We start from the raw sequence: 18,243 nt of genomic DNA, 5'->3' as shown, positions 1-18,243 counted from the left end.
ATAGCTGCGTTCATGCCTCACCATTGCCACCAGATATCTGCCCGGTCTGCTCTCCTCCCCGTATCTGTGGGCCATTGCTGGTTGAGCTAGATATTTTACCTCCTGTACAGCTAGCTTATTAAAGCGGTCCAGTTCCTCTCTCAGCCTAGCGAGAGAACCTGGCGTGCCCCCCACCCCTGCCCCCTGTCCATCTCCCCCTCCCGTTTCTTGATTTCCAGCTCGGTCTCGTTTAATTGCCTGCAAACTAGTTTTAGCACACCCATTTCTAGCGACATGCACCCACTTCGGAGAACCACCTTGAACGCCTCCCATAGCGTTCCCATCTCTGTTACCGTGCCCAAATTTTCATGAAAGTAGTCCTTGACCAGGCTATGGATCTCGCTCTTGAATACTATATCTGACATTGCAGCCGGTTTAAACCTCCAGTGGGGGCTAGGTGTTGCCAGATCCAAGCGCATGGACCGCAGCATGGGGGAATGGTCTGAGAGAGTTCTTTGGAGCAGCACACAGTCCTCTGTCCGGTGTAAAAGACAGGGACACGTCAGGATGTAATCTAGTCGGGCAGAGGTGTTGTGAGCTGTGGAGTGGTGTGAAAACTCCCCCCCCCAATCCGGTCTTAACAGCCTCCAGACATCTGCCAATTCTAGTGCATCCCTGGCGCTCAGAACCGCTTCTGCCGCCCTAGAATGTTTTCTCCCCCCCCCGTTCTGTCCATACGCGGATCTAGTTTTACGTTGAGGTCTCCCGCCCATACTATGTTAGTGTGTAGGTATTTTTGACAGCGCCCTAGCATGGTGTTGAAGAATTCAGGGTCATCCACGTTTGGCCCCTATATGTTGACTAATGTGAGTGACGTGGGTTCCGGACATCCTGAAACAATGACAAACCTCCCTCCAGGATCTATTACTGTGTCACTGACCCGAAACCCCAATGACTTATGCACCAGTGTCATCACCCCCGCTGAATATGCTGAGTAAGCGGTGAAATATTTACAATTACCCCAGCCTCTTGCAATCCCTTTATTTCCCCTTCCCCTTATGAGCTTTGCATGGATTGTTCAGCCATTCGTTCAGATGCTGAGAGATTCTGCCTCCCACCGGGGTCTTCGGGTCAAGGCCTCGGAGTGACTTAGAGGTAGCTGCAGCAGCAGCTGAGGGTTAAGATGTAGCTGCTGGGGCTGATTTAGCACCTTTTCCTCGTCCTCCACGAGGGAATCTTCTTTGCCCCATTTGTCCAGCCTGTCCTCTTCCTCTACCAACTGAGGAATAGAAGCGAAAAGCAGGACCGTCCAAGAAGATGAGCCTGAATGAGGTCGCTGAGGTTGCCGAATGGAGGCGCTAAGGGACTTAGCCGCCGCCTTGGAGGTCTGCAGCTTCTCCAGGTTCTCATCCGCCTTGCTGCCGAACAACTTCGAGCCGGCGAAGGGCGTGTAGAGCAGTCTGGCCTGCACGTCCGGTGAAAACCCCGACTTTCTCAACCAGGCAAACTTGCGCAGTACAGTGCTTGCAGCCATGGATCTACTGATGCTTTCAGCAGTATCCAATCCTGACTGGAGACACCCTCCCATTGCCTCCTTTCCATCCTTTACTATAGCCAGGAAGCCATCTCTTTCCTCGCCCGGGATGTGATCAGCCGACATGGCAACACAGTCCCAAAGGGTATAAGAAAATCTAGCCAAGGTACAAGTGACATTAGTAGACTTCAAGGCCATGCTGCCTGATGTGAAGACCTTGTGAGCCCAGGCATTAAACTTCTTGTCGTCTCTATCTGGGGGGGGGGGGGTAGAGGGATAGGCAGATTGTTTGGTTGAAGTGGCAGCCTGAGCTACTAAACTCTCAGGCATAGGGTATTTGGTGAGGTAGTCTGGATTGCTGCTAGAGGGTCTATACTTCCTAGAGATGTTTCTGTTCACAGCAGGCCCAGATTCTGGTGCTTCCCAATTGGCCACAACCTTCCTCTTAAGGGTCTTATGGAAAGGGAAGATTGGATCCTTACGAGGTCCCTGGTCTAGGATGTCCGTCATGTCATCCTGCTCATATGCTGGTCAAGCCCCACTCCAACCCATATATTCCGTGATCCTGTTCATGAGATTTTTGTAATTAGAATCTGCATGTTCTGAGGGGTCAGGCCTGAAAAACCCCAGTTCTGGCGAAGTGTCAAATCCACTAGCAGACTGGAGGAAGTCGCAGAGGTCTATCATTCTTGACTCTGGGTCAATGAGCTCTTCAGGTACATTTTGAGTACCAAACTGCACCCCAAATGGAGAAGTCTCCTCATCGGAAGCAATTTCCTCCTCATAAATTGAGGACATGGACTTAAAAAAAGTATGTTTTTGGTACAGGCCTAAAGGTTTTTTCCTGAACTGGTATAGGCTTCGATGAGATCGAAGATTCCGTCGACGGTATCAAAGAAGGTGTCGAAAAAGGGGTCGATTTACTAGGAATCGCCCTCGATTTTGGCATCGAAACGATCAGTGCCAATGGCGTCGACATATTCGTCAAAGGTCTCAACGATTTGTGTTTTTTCGATGGTATCGAGGATTTACTCGGTTATCAAGTCGATATCTTTGACGCCTTTTCATCGGGTCGAGTATTTGTATTTATTTGAATTGATATAGCGCTTTAATCCAAAGCACTTTACAAAAGGAACAATCAATTACAACAAGTAATACATTAATTAAATCAAACCAGAAAACAGTACAAAGAACAATTTACAAAGTTGAGGTGGTTAAACACTAGTGGAAGGAACAATAGTAAGAGAAGAGGTAGGAGGGGTAAGTAGGGGTAGATTCAGTCAAGGAAGAAGATGAAAGAGAAGTTAGGGGGGTGAGTGGAAGAGATAGGATTTAAGAAGTGCGAAATGAAGGGTAGGAGTGGACAGGGAGGGGTAGGCGATTCCAATGGAAAAGAGCAAGAAGTTGGAAGGAGCGGAAGCGGGACGGGGCACAGGGTGGAGGAGGAGGAGAGAGAAGGAAGAGATCAGCAGAGCGGAGGGAACGAGAAGGAGTATGGAAAGTAAGAAGGGAGGATAGGTAGGAAGGAGCAAGATTATAGAGGGCTTTGAAAACAACACAGATTAAATTAAATTTTATCTATTTTAACTATTTAATTTTTAAATTAAAAAGTATCTTGACGTACAGACGGTTTACTACTCAGCCATGATGAAGTAGCCTTCGCCTTCCCCGAGTCGTCCGAAGGAGCGATGGGGCATGGCTCTTGCGTGATTCTTTTGAGGGGGTCGAGACTGCGTTGTCAAAAATCTGCATCATTTCCATTCTAAAGGCCTCCCATTTACGTGGGGAATCCAACTTTGTCAGGCACCTGATTTCCTCAGTATAGGAATCAGATGAAGAAGAGGGAGACCTATGTCATCTCTTCTTCGCCTTCTTTAAAGAAGATCAAGACTTCCTTGATCGACTCCTTGACCGGGACTTCTTCGATCTTTCACACCGAGTGGAGTCTCTAGACTGCCCAGACTTTTTTTCCTTCTTCAAAGTAGACTTCGAAGCCGCCCTCCTGACCGCCAGTTTACCTCTGCGTTCCCGGAGAGCTTTTTCTGTCATGGACTGACAGGATCCGCAGTCATCAGTACGGTGCCTGGAACTCAGGCACCACGGGCAGACACGGTGAGGATCGGTTATTGACATCTTCCACCTGCAGTCGTAACATTTCTTAAATCCCGATTTTGGGGTCGAAGAGGTAGATGATGAAGACATTTTTTTACAGAAAAACGAAGCGCACAGTTAGTACTCTAAGTGAAAGCTTTTGGAAAAAGGGAACTGAAGCCAACGGGTGCTGCACAAGCTATTTGTACTGCTGGTGACGTTGACGGCAGCCCTCAAGGGACATCGACGGCACGGCATCGTGCACAGCGCCTTCTGCTGAGAACATCTTTCCAAAGCAGCAAAGCTGGCGAGATCTGAATATCAAAGATGGGGAATACGTGGGAGATAACAATTCATTTGAAGGTAAACGTTCTCCTGAAGGGAGCATTGTGTAAAGCTAGGGGAAGGGAGTCACCCCCATCCCCTGTTATTTTTGGTTTGAGTTATAATTTCGTGTAACTCAATCCAAGAAGCAGGAGAAAGGAGCCATTCTCCTTAAAGAAAGACATTTCTGTTAGTTTACCTTTTCAGCTGTAGTGTGAGAGACAGAATAAGGTTCAGATACAGGATAGTGGAATTTACGCGGAGAGACGTTCTGACAGACCGTTCTAGTATTAGTTTTGAGGCAGGGAAACCCTGTTAGGGATAGTGATCTTTTACACCTAAAAATAAAGGTTTATAACTAAAATCATGACACCTTTGTGTCAGCATCCTTCTTTGACACCCTTACAGAACGAACAGCAGAAGATAGGAAAACAAATTAACAAAACACAAATCTCTGATAGCTGCTCTCTTTGCCATGTGAAGCATTTAAACTGCAGCACAACAAGTGTCTTGAACATAAGGCCGGTAGAAGTGTATGGCTAATATGTAAGATGAAGTTCAGAACGGCAATTCATTAGTATATGTCAAGCCAATACAAATTAATTTCATTTAGGCCAAATTCTTCTTGAAAACCGTCAAAGACGAGGGATTTGGTAAACCCAATATTAGGAGGTACTACTGTGAATTTTGTCTTGAATGTCTGAATGCATAGCTTTCTGAGAATGCTGAAACTAAACACATATGTGTAAAGATTGAGGAGAGTTCTGTCTTGCCAATGAGGTTAGAGGTGTTCTTGTCAATAAAGAAGTGATTTTACAGACACATTCCACAGCCCACTGTCACTCATGTCCTCTCAAGATTTAATACTGCAGTACATGCTTTGGGTGGAAACATTCTTCTGCATGGAGAAGCTTCATTATGGAGGAAATCAGATCTGCAGATTCAGAATGAAAAAATAAAATTAGCCATCATGAATAAAGACTGGCATACATAAAACAAGTGATATTAAAGTACTCACTGCTATTATTGGATCCATGAATTTTAAATACAAGCTCCCACATTTAGAATATATGAGAGCTAGTTGGCAGATTAGTGGGAGTGCTGAATGTGACCTTTAGCAATTCCCCCCCACCCAGTATGCCCCGTCTCTGCCTGGTGCTCCTTCAGCCTGTATAGTTTACTGCGTAGAGTGACCATGCATGAGGCATCTAATGATAAAGACTTGGTGGGTTGGGAAGAATAACTTGTAGGGACTGTGAGGATCCTTCAGTTGGCGTCACATTCCCTCAGGGGACAGACCCTTTCCATAAGGCTAGGGAGGTGCGGCCGCTACCCAATATTCCCGCTAGGGGTGGTTTAATGCGGCAGGACTTCATTGGGAGGGACTCCGCTCCTGCAGATGAGGACGTCCACCAGGGTGACCGTCGCCACAACAACTCTAACCTAACACTCCCAAAATCTGTAACTCTGTCTCATAACACCTTTATCTAATACCAACATGTGCTATTATTATAAGTCTATGGCTATTACACATAAAGAGACGAAGAAAATAGCAAACAGCATGAAGAATACCTTGAGATCTTAATGCACGACCCCTGAAGTACGATCCGCATTGACATCGGATGGCAACAGAAGCACAACAATGGCAAGGAGGTTCTAGCACTGTAAGCTGCGCGATGCTGATGCGCACTGATATGCAAGATGAATGAGTGGAACTAAGGGGAGTTAGATTGTTTCCTATTGCTGTTGGTTTCTCTGCTTACAGATGCTGGGTCCAGGTATTGCATAAAACAGAAGAAGAGTTGATTGGAAGTGGAGATGCCGGTAGGGGAGTCTGAAGCTGTGATAAGCGTTAGTGCAGGCTGTTGAGCTTGCAGAGCAATGTCAAGCACGGACGTGACCCAGGGCGGGGTTTATATAGCTCTGGGTCTCCGTTTACATAACCTAGAATGCCCACAGCGCCTATCTTGACTCGGGCCTTCTGAGTGCCATCTTTCAAGTCTATTTTCTGTCATGCCGACGGCCATCTTGGAATGGCCTTTTCCCCTATGAGAACACATGAAAAAGGCCCATAGTGTGCCCATTGTAAATGTGGGTGCTGGGAGTGCAGTGGAGGTTTTTTTGTGCCCTCTGGGTCAATGTCTTCTGTGCTCTATGGGTCACTGGGGCTAGGAGTGCAGTGGACGTCTTCTGTGCTTTCTGGCTCAATGTGTTCTGTGCTCTATGGGTCACTGGGGCTAGGAGTGCAGTGGACGTCTTCTGTGCTTTCTGGCTCAATGTGTTCTGTGCTCTATGGGTCACTGGGGCTAGGAGTGCAGTGGATGTCTTCTGTGCTTTCTGGCTCAGTGTGTTCTGTGCTCTAAGGGTCAGGGTCATGACGGACGTCAGGGGAAGTGAGTCATTCCCCCTGGCTTTGTGGAAGAAAGTGGAAACTAGCATACATGCCAGGAGACGGGAGTCAATCTCCTGGGCAAGGCCCATTGACGTTGTTGCAAGAACTGATCAATATACAGGTGTCATGGGAAGGGAGTCATTCCCCTCGGCTAGAGAACTTGTGTACCCTATTCAAAGGAGAACTTTTCAACATACACCACGGGAGTCCTTCTCCTGGTTTGAGAGCTTTTGTGTTATTAGGAATCCTGAGTGATGGGATGTAAGGAACAGAGATGGGTTTGGGCACAGGACAGTGATCTTTTTGCTTTTGACGAACATTCTGACTTTCCTTAGTTTTGGTTGAGGCTGGGAAACCCTTCCTACTAATAGGGATTGATCGGTTTATTTTCCTTAAATATAAAAACCTGTGAAAACATCAGAAACCCTGGTCAGAATCTCTCTTCTGCACCGTTACAGGAAGCATAATGAAGAGAGGTGTTGGTCTGATGCATGTCCCAACATGAAACTCATGAAAATAAAAGTGTAATCTTAGGTTAGTATAGCAAAACATTTGTCATCGCTTGTATCGGACTCCAGTGAGAATGCCTCAAAGCAAGCTGAGCACCTCCGACATGTGCTGGACTGAAGAAAGCTTGATCGTTAGTAATGATTATGTGGGCTGTGCGATCCCACCATGCTCAGCATTGCGGCCACTGAGGATTTTCTCTTCCCTACTTTACCTTGTCTGAGTATGTCTACCGTGCCCCATAACAGTGGCCAAAAAGAAGATCTGAAGGTATGGGAAATTATTACAAAGCCTTCATGAAATGGCTGGATTGAGGTGTTATGTGTATGTCAGCAAGAGAGAAAATCATGCATGAGAGAAGAGATTCCCAGGAGCTATGCGAGTACACATGGGCCCTGTCCAACAAAAGGCGTGTACATCAGACCCTGCTAAACCACCCCCCTTTTGTTTCTTCTTCTTTTTTTTTTACTGGTCTCCCTGACCTCTTGTCGTTACCCATCCCTTGTCTGTTAGGTGATTAATTGGCAGAAAAGGCACTGTCTTCACCTCCCTACCGAACTAGCTGTCCGTCTAATTTCAGAGCTGCAAAGTAGGATGTATAAGGCAATCCCTGCAGCAAGCACTGATTTAGTGTTTGCTGCTATTGATTTAAGAATAATACGTATGCAATTACTTTAATTTTTGTGGTGTATTATTTCTAATTTGTTGCGATATTAGAACCATACTGTTTGTATTTTAATGAGTTTGGGTTGTTCTATTCTTTGGTTGTAAAAATGCCAAGCTCAATTAAAACTGTGGAAAAACGGCATTGGTCATCGGTGGGTTTCGAACCACTGTAGACGAATATTTATTTGATCCTAAAACTGACCCCCTGAAGCTTCCAACCACACAGAAATATCCCCTTGGCTACCAAGCCATTACACTCATTGGTTCTAGAAAAAAAAGCAAAGTATGTTAACTATTAATATTTTGTTGTAACTGTGGGCAGTTTTAGGCTATTGCAAAAAACGTTGCTGAAGGGGAGATTCAAACTCTGTCCACAGGCTTCTCCCTTTTGAGAGATGAGCGCTCAACCTTTTAAGCTACAGTACCAATGCAATGACTATGAAGCGTCTGCAAAGGTATTCGAGCTTAAGAACAACACCGTTTGGTTTGGCAGTGTAATTTAAGTCTAGTGCCACAAAACAGAGAGTGAAGAGGTGCAGTGACTTTCACGTTAGGCCTATTTGCAATGGGGGGAAAGAAATACATGTGTTAGAGGCTGCTCACCGAGATAGAGAGTCGTGTATTGTGGAAAAAGGGTGTTTTGCATGTCAGACGATATTACAAATGCTGATAAGTACCATACAAAAATATGGCCACCAAAGATTCTAATAAAAAGTCAGCAGGAAGGCCACTTCGCCAACTACGTTCTGAAGAAGGGAGTGAGTGTTTCACTTCAATAAAAACATATTGTCAGATGCTAGATATAGGCCGACAACATAAATATTTATACAAAGGATATTTATTGCATCAATCAAACAACACAACATGGATCCCTCATACTCTGAACTTTTTACCAGATGCCAAATCTGTCAAGGATAATTTCTCATTATGGCATGAGAATGCTCAAAAGTACCTACTTTGCAGGCCAAAGTTGTGGAGGTTGGGTTGACAGTCCTGAAAGCGCAAGTGCTGATACTCGCCTCTGTATCGATGTTAGGGATCTTGCAAGACTGTTAACAATCAATATCATAGAGGGCTGTCTCAGCTCTCCTCTCGGGTGGTGAACAAAAAACTCCCCTTAAAATGGCAGTAATTGAAGACTCTGGCATACTCATTTGGCTACTATAAATACTTGTATGCATAATCTTCATGCTCTATGATGAGTAGTGGAAATGTTTCCTCATCCACATAGTGGTGTAAGAATTAACATATGGAAGAATTTCCTGTACAGTAGCAAATATAGTAATGAATGTAATGGAGATGAATTTCATTTACTTTTACCTTTTTGCAATTCAATGCAATGAGGTTCACTTGGGTAGTCAGGTTAGGTGGATGGGCAGAACGGACATATGTAAATGTGTTATATGAGTTATTTTGAAAAAAAGGTGCTTTCTAAATAAACTTGCTTATGCTTAATATTTACGGACTACATTTTGCTTAAAACTGTTGCATACCTGGCTTGCAAATTGAAGAAATGGAGAAGGTCTCCTGCCTTCATTTAAGCAAGGGCCCATCTAGATATTGTTAAATAACCAGGTTACTCACTGTAGTGACCACCTTGCTCCTAGTCCATAGTCCCCTTTCCTCCATACTTATGGGACATTCCTCCGTCCTGTGGGACGGGACCAGAGCACTTTGAAAAAGCATCAAAATTTAGCAAAATGTTTAGTCCTTCCTCTCTTTCTGCGTGGGGCACAGCACGCGGTGGTAACCTCGCCCATCTAATTCCACCCCGCGCATCGCCCATCAGTCCTTTTCTATTGCCAGGTCAGAAACCTTTAAGCAATAACAGAGGAACCTTATTAGAGGGGACGGCGGGCAGGCGTATGGAGGAAAGGGGACTATGGACTAGAAGTAAGGTGGTCACTGCGGTGAGTAACATGGTTATACTCCTACGTCCTGTCTCCTTTCCTCCATACTTATGGGAGATTCCCAAGCACTCCTTACAGGAACTACGGGTGGATGGAAAAAAAACCCTACTGAAAAAGTTTCTTCAGTACAGCCTGGCCAAACTGAGCATCAGATCTGGAGCTCAGGTCTAAACAATAATTTTTACAAAAGGCCGATGGGGAGGCCCAAGTAGCCGCCTTTGCGATGGTCTCCCAGGGGACATATTTCTGAAAGGCAACCGCAGCTGCCTTGCCCTGCACCAGGTGTGCATGAATACCTTTAGGAGGCTTCAGTCCTTGGACAGTGTAAGACTCTGTAATATAGGCAGCGATCCATCTGGACATAGTCGCCTTAGAGGCCTGCTTACCTTGTGGATTACCAAAGGTCACCCACAGTTGAGAAGAGATCCTAAATTCGGATGTTCTGTCCAGATAGAACTTAAGAGCGTTTCTAACATCCAAACAGTGCACAACCCTTTCCGTTTCTGAAGCAGGGTTCGGAAAAAAGACCGGCAGGGAGATTGACTGGTTTAGATGGAAATCAGAGACCACCTTCGGCAGGAAAGAAGGGTTTGTCCGTAGGACCACCTTATCCTTGTGAAAAACCAAGAAGGGATGCCCCACAGACAAAGCCTGAAGCTCACTCACAAGCCTTGCATAAGTAACTGCAACCAAAAAAGACACCTTCGAGGACAGGTGTTTAAGGTCCACTGTGGCCATTGGTTCGAAGGCTTTTTGGCACAGCGCCGTAAGGACCACATTCAGATCCCACAACGGGTGCGGATTGCGAACCGGGGGATAAAGGCGTGTCAAACCTGCAAAATGTCTCTTAACCACTGGTTTAGACAGAGAGTAAGAGCATTGGTCCGTAGATAGGTAGGCGGATACCGCCGAAAGATAAGTTCTGCATGACAGAACGTGAATTCCTGACTCTGCTAGGTGGGATACAAAGGACAGCACAGTGTCAATTGTAGCCGCCATTGGGTCCAGTTGTTTGTTTAAACACCAATGACAGAACCTGAGCCATTTGCTTCTGTACTGAGACCTAGTTGAGGGTTTCCTGGCTGCCTGAATAATGCGCATGTTATCCGCAGACAGGCTCAGGCACCATGCTGCCAAGCTGAACGATTGTGGGGAGGGGTGCCACAGCTGTTGATCCTCCTGGTGAAGAAGATCGGGACTCACCGGTAACCTTATCGGTGGATACACCGACAGGTGTTGAGGTTCTGAGAACCAAAACCTGGCCGGCCACCACGGGGCTATGAGTAGAAGAGAACAATTCACTGTGTTCTTTAGCTTGCTAATCGTTCGATGAATCAGAGGCAGAGGCGGGAAAGCATATGTTGTGCCATGGAATCTCGAGAGCATCCCCCAAGGAGGAGGCTCCCAGCCCGTTTCTGTAGGCGTACAGAGGAAGCTTCTGGTTTGCTGCTGTCGCAAAGAGGTCCACTTCCGGAGTGCCCCAACACAGCAAAATCCATGAGAGGATCTCCGCCTTCAATTCCCACTCGTAGCTGACCATCGTCCGCTGACTGAGGGCATCTGCCGTGACATTCAGCTGGCCCGGAATGTGTACTGCAACTAGCCAGACACCATGAAGAACCGCCCACTCCCAAATCTGGATGGACATGTCCACGAGAGGGGAAGACTTGGTGCCTCCCTGCTTGTTGATGTAATACAGTAACACCACATTGTCCGTGCGGATATGGACCACTTTGTTGGCAATGATCGGTCTGAACCCCTTGAGCGATAGGAAGATCGCCAGAAGCTCCAGATGATTTATGTGGAGGAGCCTGTCCTGAGGCGATCAACGATCCGAGACTTGAAGAAGATCCAAGGTCGCACCGGAAGGGAGGAGTCTGTTGTGCCCGTTACCATAGGGGCTGGGTCCTGAAAGCCCGCCCCCACCGACAGGTTGATGAGAGATGACCACCACTCCAGGTCCGCTCTCATGGAAGCCAGAATCATTATCAATTGCAGTCCGGATCCACAGCCTGATCCCAAGAACGCCGAAGAGCCATCTGAGTCCGTCTCCTCTTGAGACGAACAAGAGGAAGAGCCAACACGCACGAGGCCATGAGGCCCAGAAGCCTCTGGAACCACCAGGCCGACATGCTCTCCAACTGCGCAAACATCTGACACGTGGCTAACAGATCCGCCATTCTGTACCCGGTCAGGAACACTGTGCAGTCGATCGTGTTCCAGCGGAAACCCAGGAAAATAATGTCCTGCGAGACCGTCATGGAAGATTTCTGCCAGTTCACCGACAGCCCAAGATGGAACAGGAGCTGAAGGAGAGACTGAAGATTGCACGCGGCTTTCAACGGGCAAGGGCTGTGTAAGAGCCAGTCATCGAAATACGGACACACATGGATACCCTGCAGACGAAGATAGGCCGCAATCACCGACATCATCTTCGTGAAGACATGCAGCGCCGAGCTGAGGCCAAAAGGAAGCACTCGAAACTGGAAGAGCTCCTCTCCCACAAAGAAACGAAGATATCTCCTGTGTGGATTCCAGATCAGAATATGCCTGTACGCATCCTGAAGGTCCACCACACTGAGCCAGTCGCCCATCTGCAAGGAGGACCGTATTTGGCCGGGCGTGATCATCTTGAATTTCTCTTGGGGTAGGAAAAGATGGAACTGGGAAAGGTCTAGGATGGTGCGCAGGCGAGCCTGGTTGGGTTTGGGCACCGTAAACAGCCGGGAGTAGAAGCCCTCCCCTCGTTCCCCATCTTCAGAACCTCGACTTTTAGGGAGGACGATCCCAACTGCTGGCAAGGAGGGTTGTAGGGTGGGGTAAGGGTAGGCGGAAGCCCGCCCGAGCGACTGACAAGACCCACCTGTCCTCGGCGATGGTCTGCCAGGCCTCCCAATGAGATGCAATACGTCCTCCAGGCAGGGTCTCGTGCGAGCGCGGAGAATCCTCATTTGGTGGGTTTTTCAGTGTTTTTACCACCTGAACCTGAGGAGGGGGCTGAGGAGCGGGAGAAAAACCGAGTGTGTTGCTGCCTCCGACGGGAATTACCCAAAGGGGTATTGACTCTGTTGGATTTCTGATCTAGAAACCCTCTGAAATTAGAGGGCCGGCTTTGCGACAACGGTCTCTGGGTTCTAAAAGTAGTTTTAACCAGGACGGAGAAGGACTTAGCTGTCTGGGTGCTGTCCTTCATTTTGGTCAGCTCCACATCCGTTGAGGAAGGGAAAAGCTCCTTACCATCAAATGGCAGGTCCAACACCTTGTCCTGCACCTCCTTTGAGAACTTGGTGGCATGCAACCAAGCCTGTTGAGAGGTATCAACTCCCAGCATAAGGCCCCGAGCTGAAGTGTCGACGTGCTGAGCCGCGGCCTCCAGCAGATCCTGGGCCAAGACCCTGGCATCGGACAATCCCGCCTTAAAGTCCTCCAGCTTCTCGACCGGAATGAATTCCTCGAACTCTGACAGACCTTTCCACATTTTCATATTCGCCCCCGCTAACACTAGTTCTGCATTGGCCTGCTGGAGCTGCAGTGCCGAGTTAGCAAAAATCTTCCTCCCAAGGGAGTCGAGGAGCTTGTCCTCCTTCCCCAGGACCTGAGTAGCCATCGTAGAAGAGGATGCTGCAGGCCTGACCTGTAAAGTGGCCGCAGCCACCACCGTGGAGGAGGGGGCGGACAAGATGCTAGGGCCACCTCTTCCGAAGAATGCAACCTGTAACGCGCGTCGATTTTCTTATTGACGAAAAGTCCAGAGTGTGGCTTCTCCCAGACTCTATGGACCTCAGCAAAAACGTCCTTCTGCAAGAACAGACCGGTACGCTCCAAAGGAGATAAGGTGAACGCCCCCGAAAGCACACCCTCCTGCAGAGCTTTGATTGATTGATTGATATTTTATTTCTATCCCGCTCGTACACAAGTGTTTCAGAGCGCGAAAAGCTGGTGCCTCGGGCACTGGAACATCCAATAGACACATCATGTCCAGCACCGGTCATGGAAAGCTCGAATAGAGCGGGGGTGGTCTTCACTGTCCTGATGCCCTGCGCATCATCCGACAGGTCAGGGTCTTGCTGAACTATGTCGGGCACCGCCTTGTCCACCGGGGACAATGGAGGCAAGGGTGGAAGGGTAGGGGGAGGCACTGTAGGCAAAGGCGGTGCCGGCGGAACCACCGGAGACGCGGGTGGAGCCGGAGGCGCAGGCGAGCATATCTCCCTAAAAAGACCCTTGAAATACTCCCTCATGGGGTCGGTATGCATGAGCGTCTGAAATTTGCTGAAAAAAGCGTCCTCCGGAGACGGCTTTGGAGCTGCCGGCAGAGGACTCTCATGAGGAGGATAATTCCAGGGACGCAGAGGGGAAGGTTGCCAAACAGGCCCATCCCAGAAAGTGTCCACAAAAATCAAGGGTGCCGAACCAACTGGCAGCGAGATGTTGTGCCGAAGGGGCATCTGAGCATTCCAGTCGTAAACTGGACGAAACGGATGCGCACAAGCAAACTTATGTTCACCTATAGAACCGCTCCCCACTACTGAGGCTGATGGCGTAGTTGTGCGAGGAGCACCCAAAATGGCTGGTATGGTCGTGGCGGGAACGGCCGCCATTTTGCCGTCACCTGAGGGGAACTGCGGCACGTGAAGAAGTGAGGCAGGAGTCTCCGTTGGCGGATCAGGGGTCTTCATTTTAGCCTTTACACAAGGAACCTCGGCTGCGCCAGAACTATGTGGCCTGGAATGTTTCTGCGACATACCAATAGCCAAACTAGCCTTCACAGGAAGGACCTCGGCACTGCCGGTGAAGGAGGAACTTCCACTCCTTGCCCCCTCAACAGTTCTGGTGTCGCCACAAGAGCGGGAACGGTGAGAAACAGCTTTCACCGATATGGCCTTCTCAGGCCTCTCAGAAATGTTGCTTTCCTTAGCCTCTGTACGACGGACCTCGGACCCAAGTCCGGTCGCAGCCTTTCCAGCGCGGGCCTCGAACATGCGTTCAGTAACACCAAGCCCAACCAAGGCCTCAGGGCCCACCCTGGTACTTTTGAGGGAAGCCGACAAAGAGGCCTCAGAGCGAGCTCTGGTACCCCACGACTCAGTAGAGACAGATCTACAAGCAGCCCCCACAGGAGAGGCCTCGGATTGCGATCCCTTGTCACCAGGCCCCTTACGGAGACCCTCAGAGAAAACTCTGGTACTATTATTAGCCCCAGAAGGCACCTGGGGGTAAAGCCCCGGTGATGGAGCGGTCAACGCTCCTCCTGGCCCGGGAAGAACCCGGGAAAGTGTCTCCCGGCCGGGTTGCTCTGAAAAGTAAAGAACTTAGCAGGCGTTTCTTCTTTTCGTTGATGAAAGATTGAAAATGCGAAGGAGGAGTATGTCGAAACACCTCCTCCCACCGCTCTAACCGACGTTGAAGTGCCTGGGCCGAAAGGGAATCACAGTAAAAACAGGAGTCCCAACGGTGATCCGGACCCAAACACTCTAAACAAAGAGGATGGGGATCCACCCTCGCGAAGCGTCGATGACACGAGGAACAATCTGGAAAGTCTAGTTTAAACGACATAGACAGACTATTATGCGATCGCTAGCGGAGCCCGAGAGGAGGAAAAAAGGAAGAGATGCAAGTGCGTCCAGTCCCGAACGAGCGGAGAAAAGGACTGATGGGCTTTGCGCGGGGCGGAGCAGAGATGGGCGGGGTTACGGCCGCGTGCTGTGCCCGCGCAGAAAGAGAGAAAGGACTAAAATTGAGCAACATTTTTATGCTTTTTCAAAGTGCTCCGGTCCCGTCCCATAGGACGGAGGAATGTCCCATAAGCATGGAGGAAGGGGACGGGATGTAGGAGTAAAACAAAAACCACATCTTTATTTAGAGAGTTTTGGTTAATGGAAAATCAAGTGTCTAACTGAGTTGCAAAATTACCCTTAACGAGGACGTTTATGGTGAAATCCGAAAATTAGGTAGATTTAAGTGAAAACTTGAGAAGAATGGATTTTTTAAATACAATATACCTCTCATATAGTAAAAACCAGGTAAAACCATGCTCACTTTAAACACATTTTAAGTTTGTCTATTTACAGAATAGGTATAAGTAGTCTGGGACCAATTGGCTTAACAAAAGTAGTGGGTTGAAAATCAAGGTTGGATTTAGTTGATACAAGAAAATACCTGCTGCAAGGGAGATGATGGTGTATGAATAGGTATCACTTGTTTTTTAATTGACTGGGGGAAGCAAAAGCAGGCTTTCTTTACAACCGCGCTATAGAACTCGCTCACATATCTAACGATGTGAAAGGGAACTCGGAATAAATATAAGAAATACTAAACATGCTTTTAGCAGAGGAAGAAGAAACAAGAGCAATTAATACAACATGCATGGTATAATAAATCACCTGTAAAATAATCCGGCAAACCTAGAAACTCGAACCTCCGAACTCGGCCTAAAGCAGGACAGTGACATTGTTCAATATGCCAATAATCCTGGTGCAGTGATGGGTCATTACACTAATGCTCTGTGAAATTAGCAACCGTACAATACCCTATGCTTGTAATAAACAAGCTATTAACAACATAAATCAGACAGTCTTATTTACAGCATGAGTCAAAATTGGTACTGTACCTGTTGGTAGAAAATTAAGTGTTTCTTTCATTTCAGGCTAAATCGAAGGCAAATGGAATATAACACTCACCATGAGATAGAAGTAATCTTATGCTCTCTACTTTTCCATACTGTGCTGCGATAAACAAAGGGGTGATCCCAAAGTCATCCTGGCATTCTTTGTCTACTCCTTGATCAAGGAGTAATTTCATTATGTCCGTAGAAGCCTGAAACAAAGACATTTTGGTAAAATATCTTTTTAAAGCAAGTATCACACATTGAATCTTTACTTTTCCTGAAAGGCCGGTTGTATTAATTTATTGGTGTAACATATTTGCTAGAATGAAAAGTCTTAATTCCAGAGTCAGAATTCAGTAAAGCATTTTCGGAACTTGAAAAGCAATTCACAAGAGAGCAGCGACACCAACACGCCATGATCTACAGAATGATTCCTACGTAATGCCCTACAGCACAAGGCTGCAGGCCAAGTCATGTATATGGGCACAGAAATCTGAGTTCACTTTTAATACTCTTACAATGTACGTTGTGCAGTAAGGAACAAGTAACTTACCTGTAACTGTTGTTCTCCAGCTAGGGTCTGGCATGGATTTACATGCTCATGAATATTCCCTGTCGTCAGGCTGGAAATCCACGGTAAAGAAAAAATCAGTTTCAGTTTCTTTCTCCTAGCAACTAACCCCTGGTCTCTGGGCCATACTGCCCCCAGCCAGTGACTACCCTCTACCTAAGCCCCTCCTCTGGCAGCCATCTTCAGATTTGGTAGCACGTAAACTGGCAGTAGGACCAAGAGAAGAGCCGCAGAGGGGTAGGCGGGAGGGTTTGCATGTGAATACATGCCAAACCCATGCTGGAGAACAACAATTACAGGTAAGTAACTTGTTCCTTCTCCAGCAGGGGGTCTGGCATGGATTCACATGCTCATGAATAAAGAATACATAGCAGTACACACATGCACAACCACAGGAGGTGGCAAGGCTGAACATTAAGCATCTCAACATTAAGCATTTCTTACCTCCTCACCAGGCTCACCTTCAAGCGAACAGGTTGCGCAGCACTGCTTGGCCGACTCTGGACTCCTCCCTGGAATCCCTGTCGACGCAGTAGAATCTCGTTAAGGTGTGCGTCGGCCTCCACGTAGCAGCCCTGCAGATGTCCAGCAGGGGCACACCAGACAGGAACGCTGTAGTAGCAGCGATCGCTCTGGTTGAATGGACTCTCGGACGGCCAGGCAACAGTCAGTTTGCCAACCGGTGCCAATGGGTGATGCAGCTGAAGAGCCACCTGGAAATGGAAGCCTTGGAGAGGGCCTTCCCATGGTTCACAGGGCCAAAGTTCACAAAAAGTTGTGACGTCTTCTGAAAACTCTTTGTGTGGTCCACATAGAACTTCAGCGCTCTAGCCACATCCAGCGAGTGCAAAGTCCTCACAGCCGGCGGCGAAGGCGTCGGGAAGAATACAGGTGACACCAAGGACTCGTGTAGATGAAAGTCCGACGGCACGTTGGGCATGAAGGAGGGGTGCGTCCGTAGCACTAGCCGCATCTCATGGAATGTCAAGTACGGTGGTTTACAAGAGAGGGCCTGGATCTCTTCAACTCGCCATGCGGAGGTGATGTTTTTCACGACAAGAATTTCAGTGGCGTCGAATGCATAGGCTCAAACGGCGGACCCATGAGCCTAGTCAGCACCACACTGAGCTCCCACGCCAGGGCCGGGCCCGGAGCCTTCACCGGCAGGAACTAACAGAAAAGTCCTTTGATGAACTCCTTGAACAGGCGGTGTGACCATAACGACGACCGTCCCAGCGTTCTGGTGTAGCGGGAGATAGCTGCCAGATGAACCTTGATGGAAGAATGAGCCAGCCCTGCTTTGGCTAGCGACAGCAAATATGGCAGCACCTGTGGAGCCGTAATCCGTAGTGGGTCGATCTTCTGTGCACGGCACCAGACTGCAAACCTCTTCCACTTAGGTCTGTAGCATTTCAGTGTAGATGAAGCCCTGGCCTTGGCCAGCACCTTCTTGCAGTCTGCCGGGATATCGTATCGTCCATACTCTAGCGCTGCAGGAGCCAGGCCTGCAAGTTCAGCGACCCTAGGTCGTGGAGCAGGATCGCGCCTCCTCTGCAGAGAAGATCTGCGGCCACAGGAATCTTGACTGGAGGGGACGCTGACAATTCCAGAAGGTCTGGGTATCATATCTGTCTCGGCCACGCCGGTGCAACGAGGATCATC

General features: G+C 48.2%; 1 protein-coding gene across 2 annotated transcripts in view; it reads right to left on the bottom strand.

Annotated features, from left to right (window-relative positions):
• ASB3 (ankyrin repeat and SOCS box containing 3) overlaps positions 1–18,243 on the bottom strand; it is a 1,206,585-nt gene that overhangs the window by 770,617 nt on the left and 417,725 nt on the right. For both annotated transcript variants that reach the window (XM_069608363.1, XM_069608362.1), the window contains exon 6: positions 16,084–16,219. In XM_069608363.1, the coding sequence (XP_069464464.1) occupies positions 16,084–16,219 (136 nt within the window). The remainder of the gene's footprint in view (positions 1–16,083; positions 16,220–18,243) is intronic.

The sequence above is a fragment of the Ambystoma mexicanum genome, chromosome 4q, assembly GCF_040938575.1.
Source record: "Ambystoma mexicanum isolate Mex_15411 chromosome 4q, UKY_AmexF1_1, whole genome shotgun sequence".
Lineage (NCBI taxonomy): Eukaryota > Metazoa > Chordata > Amphibia > Caudata > Ambystomatidae > Ambystoma > Ambystoma mexicanum.
Note: the sequence above shows the minus strand (reverse complement) of the source record. Positions and strands in the feature narration are given on the sequence as shown.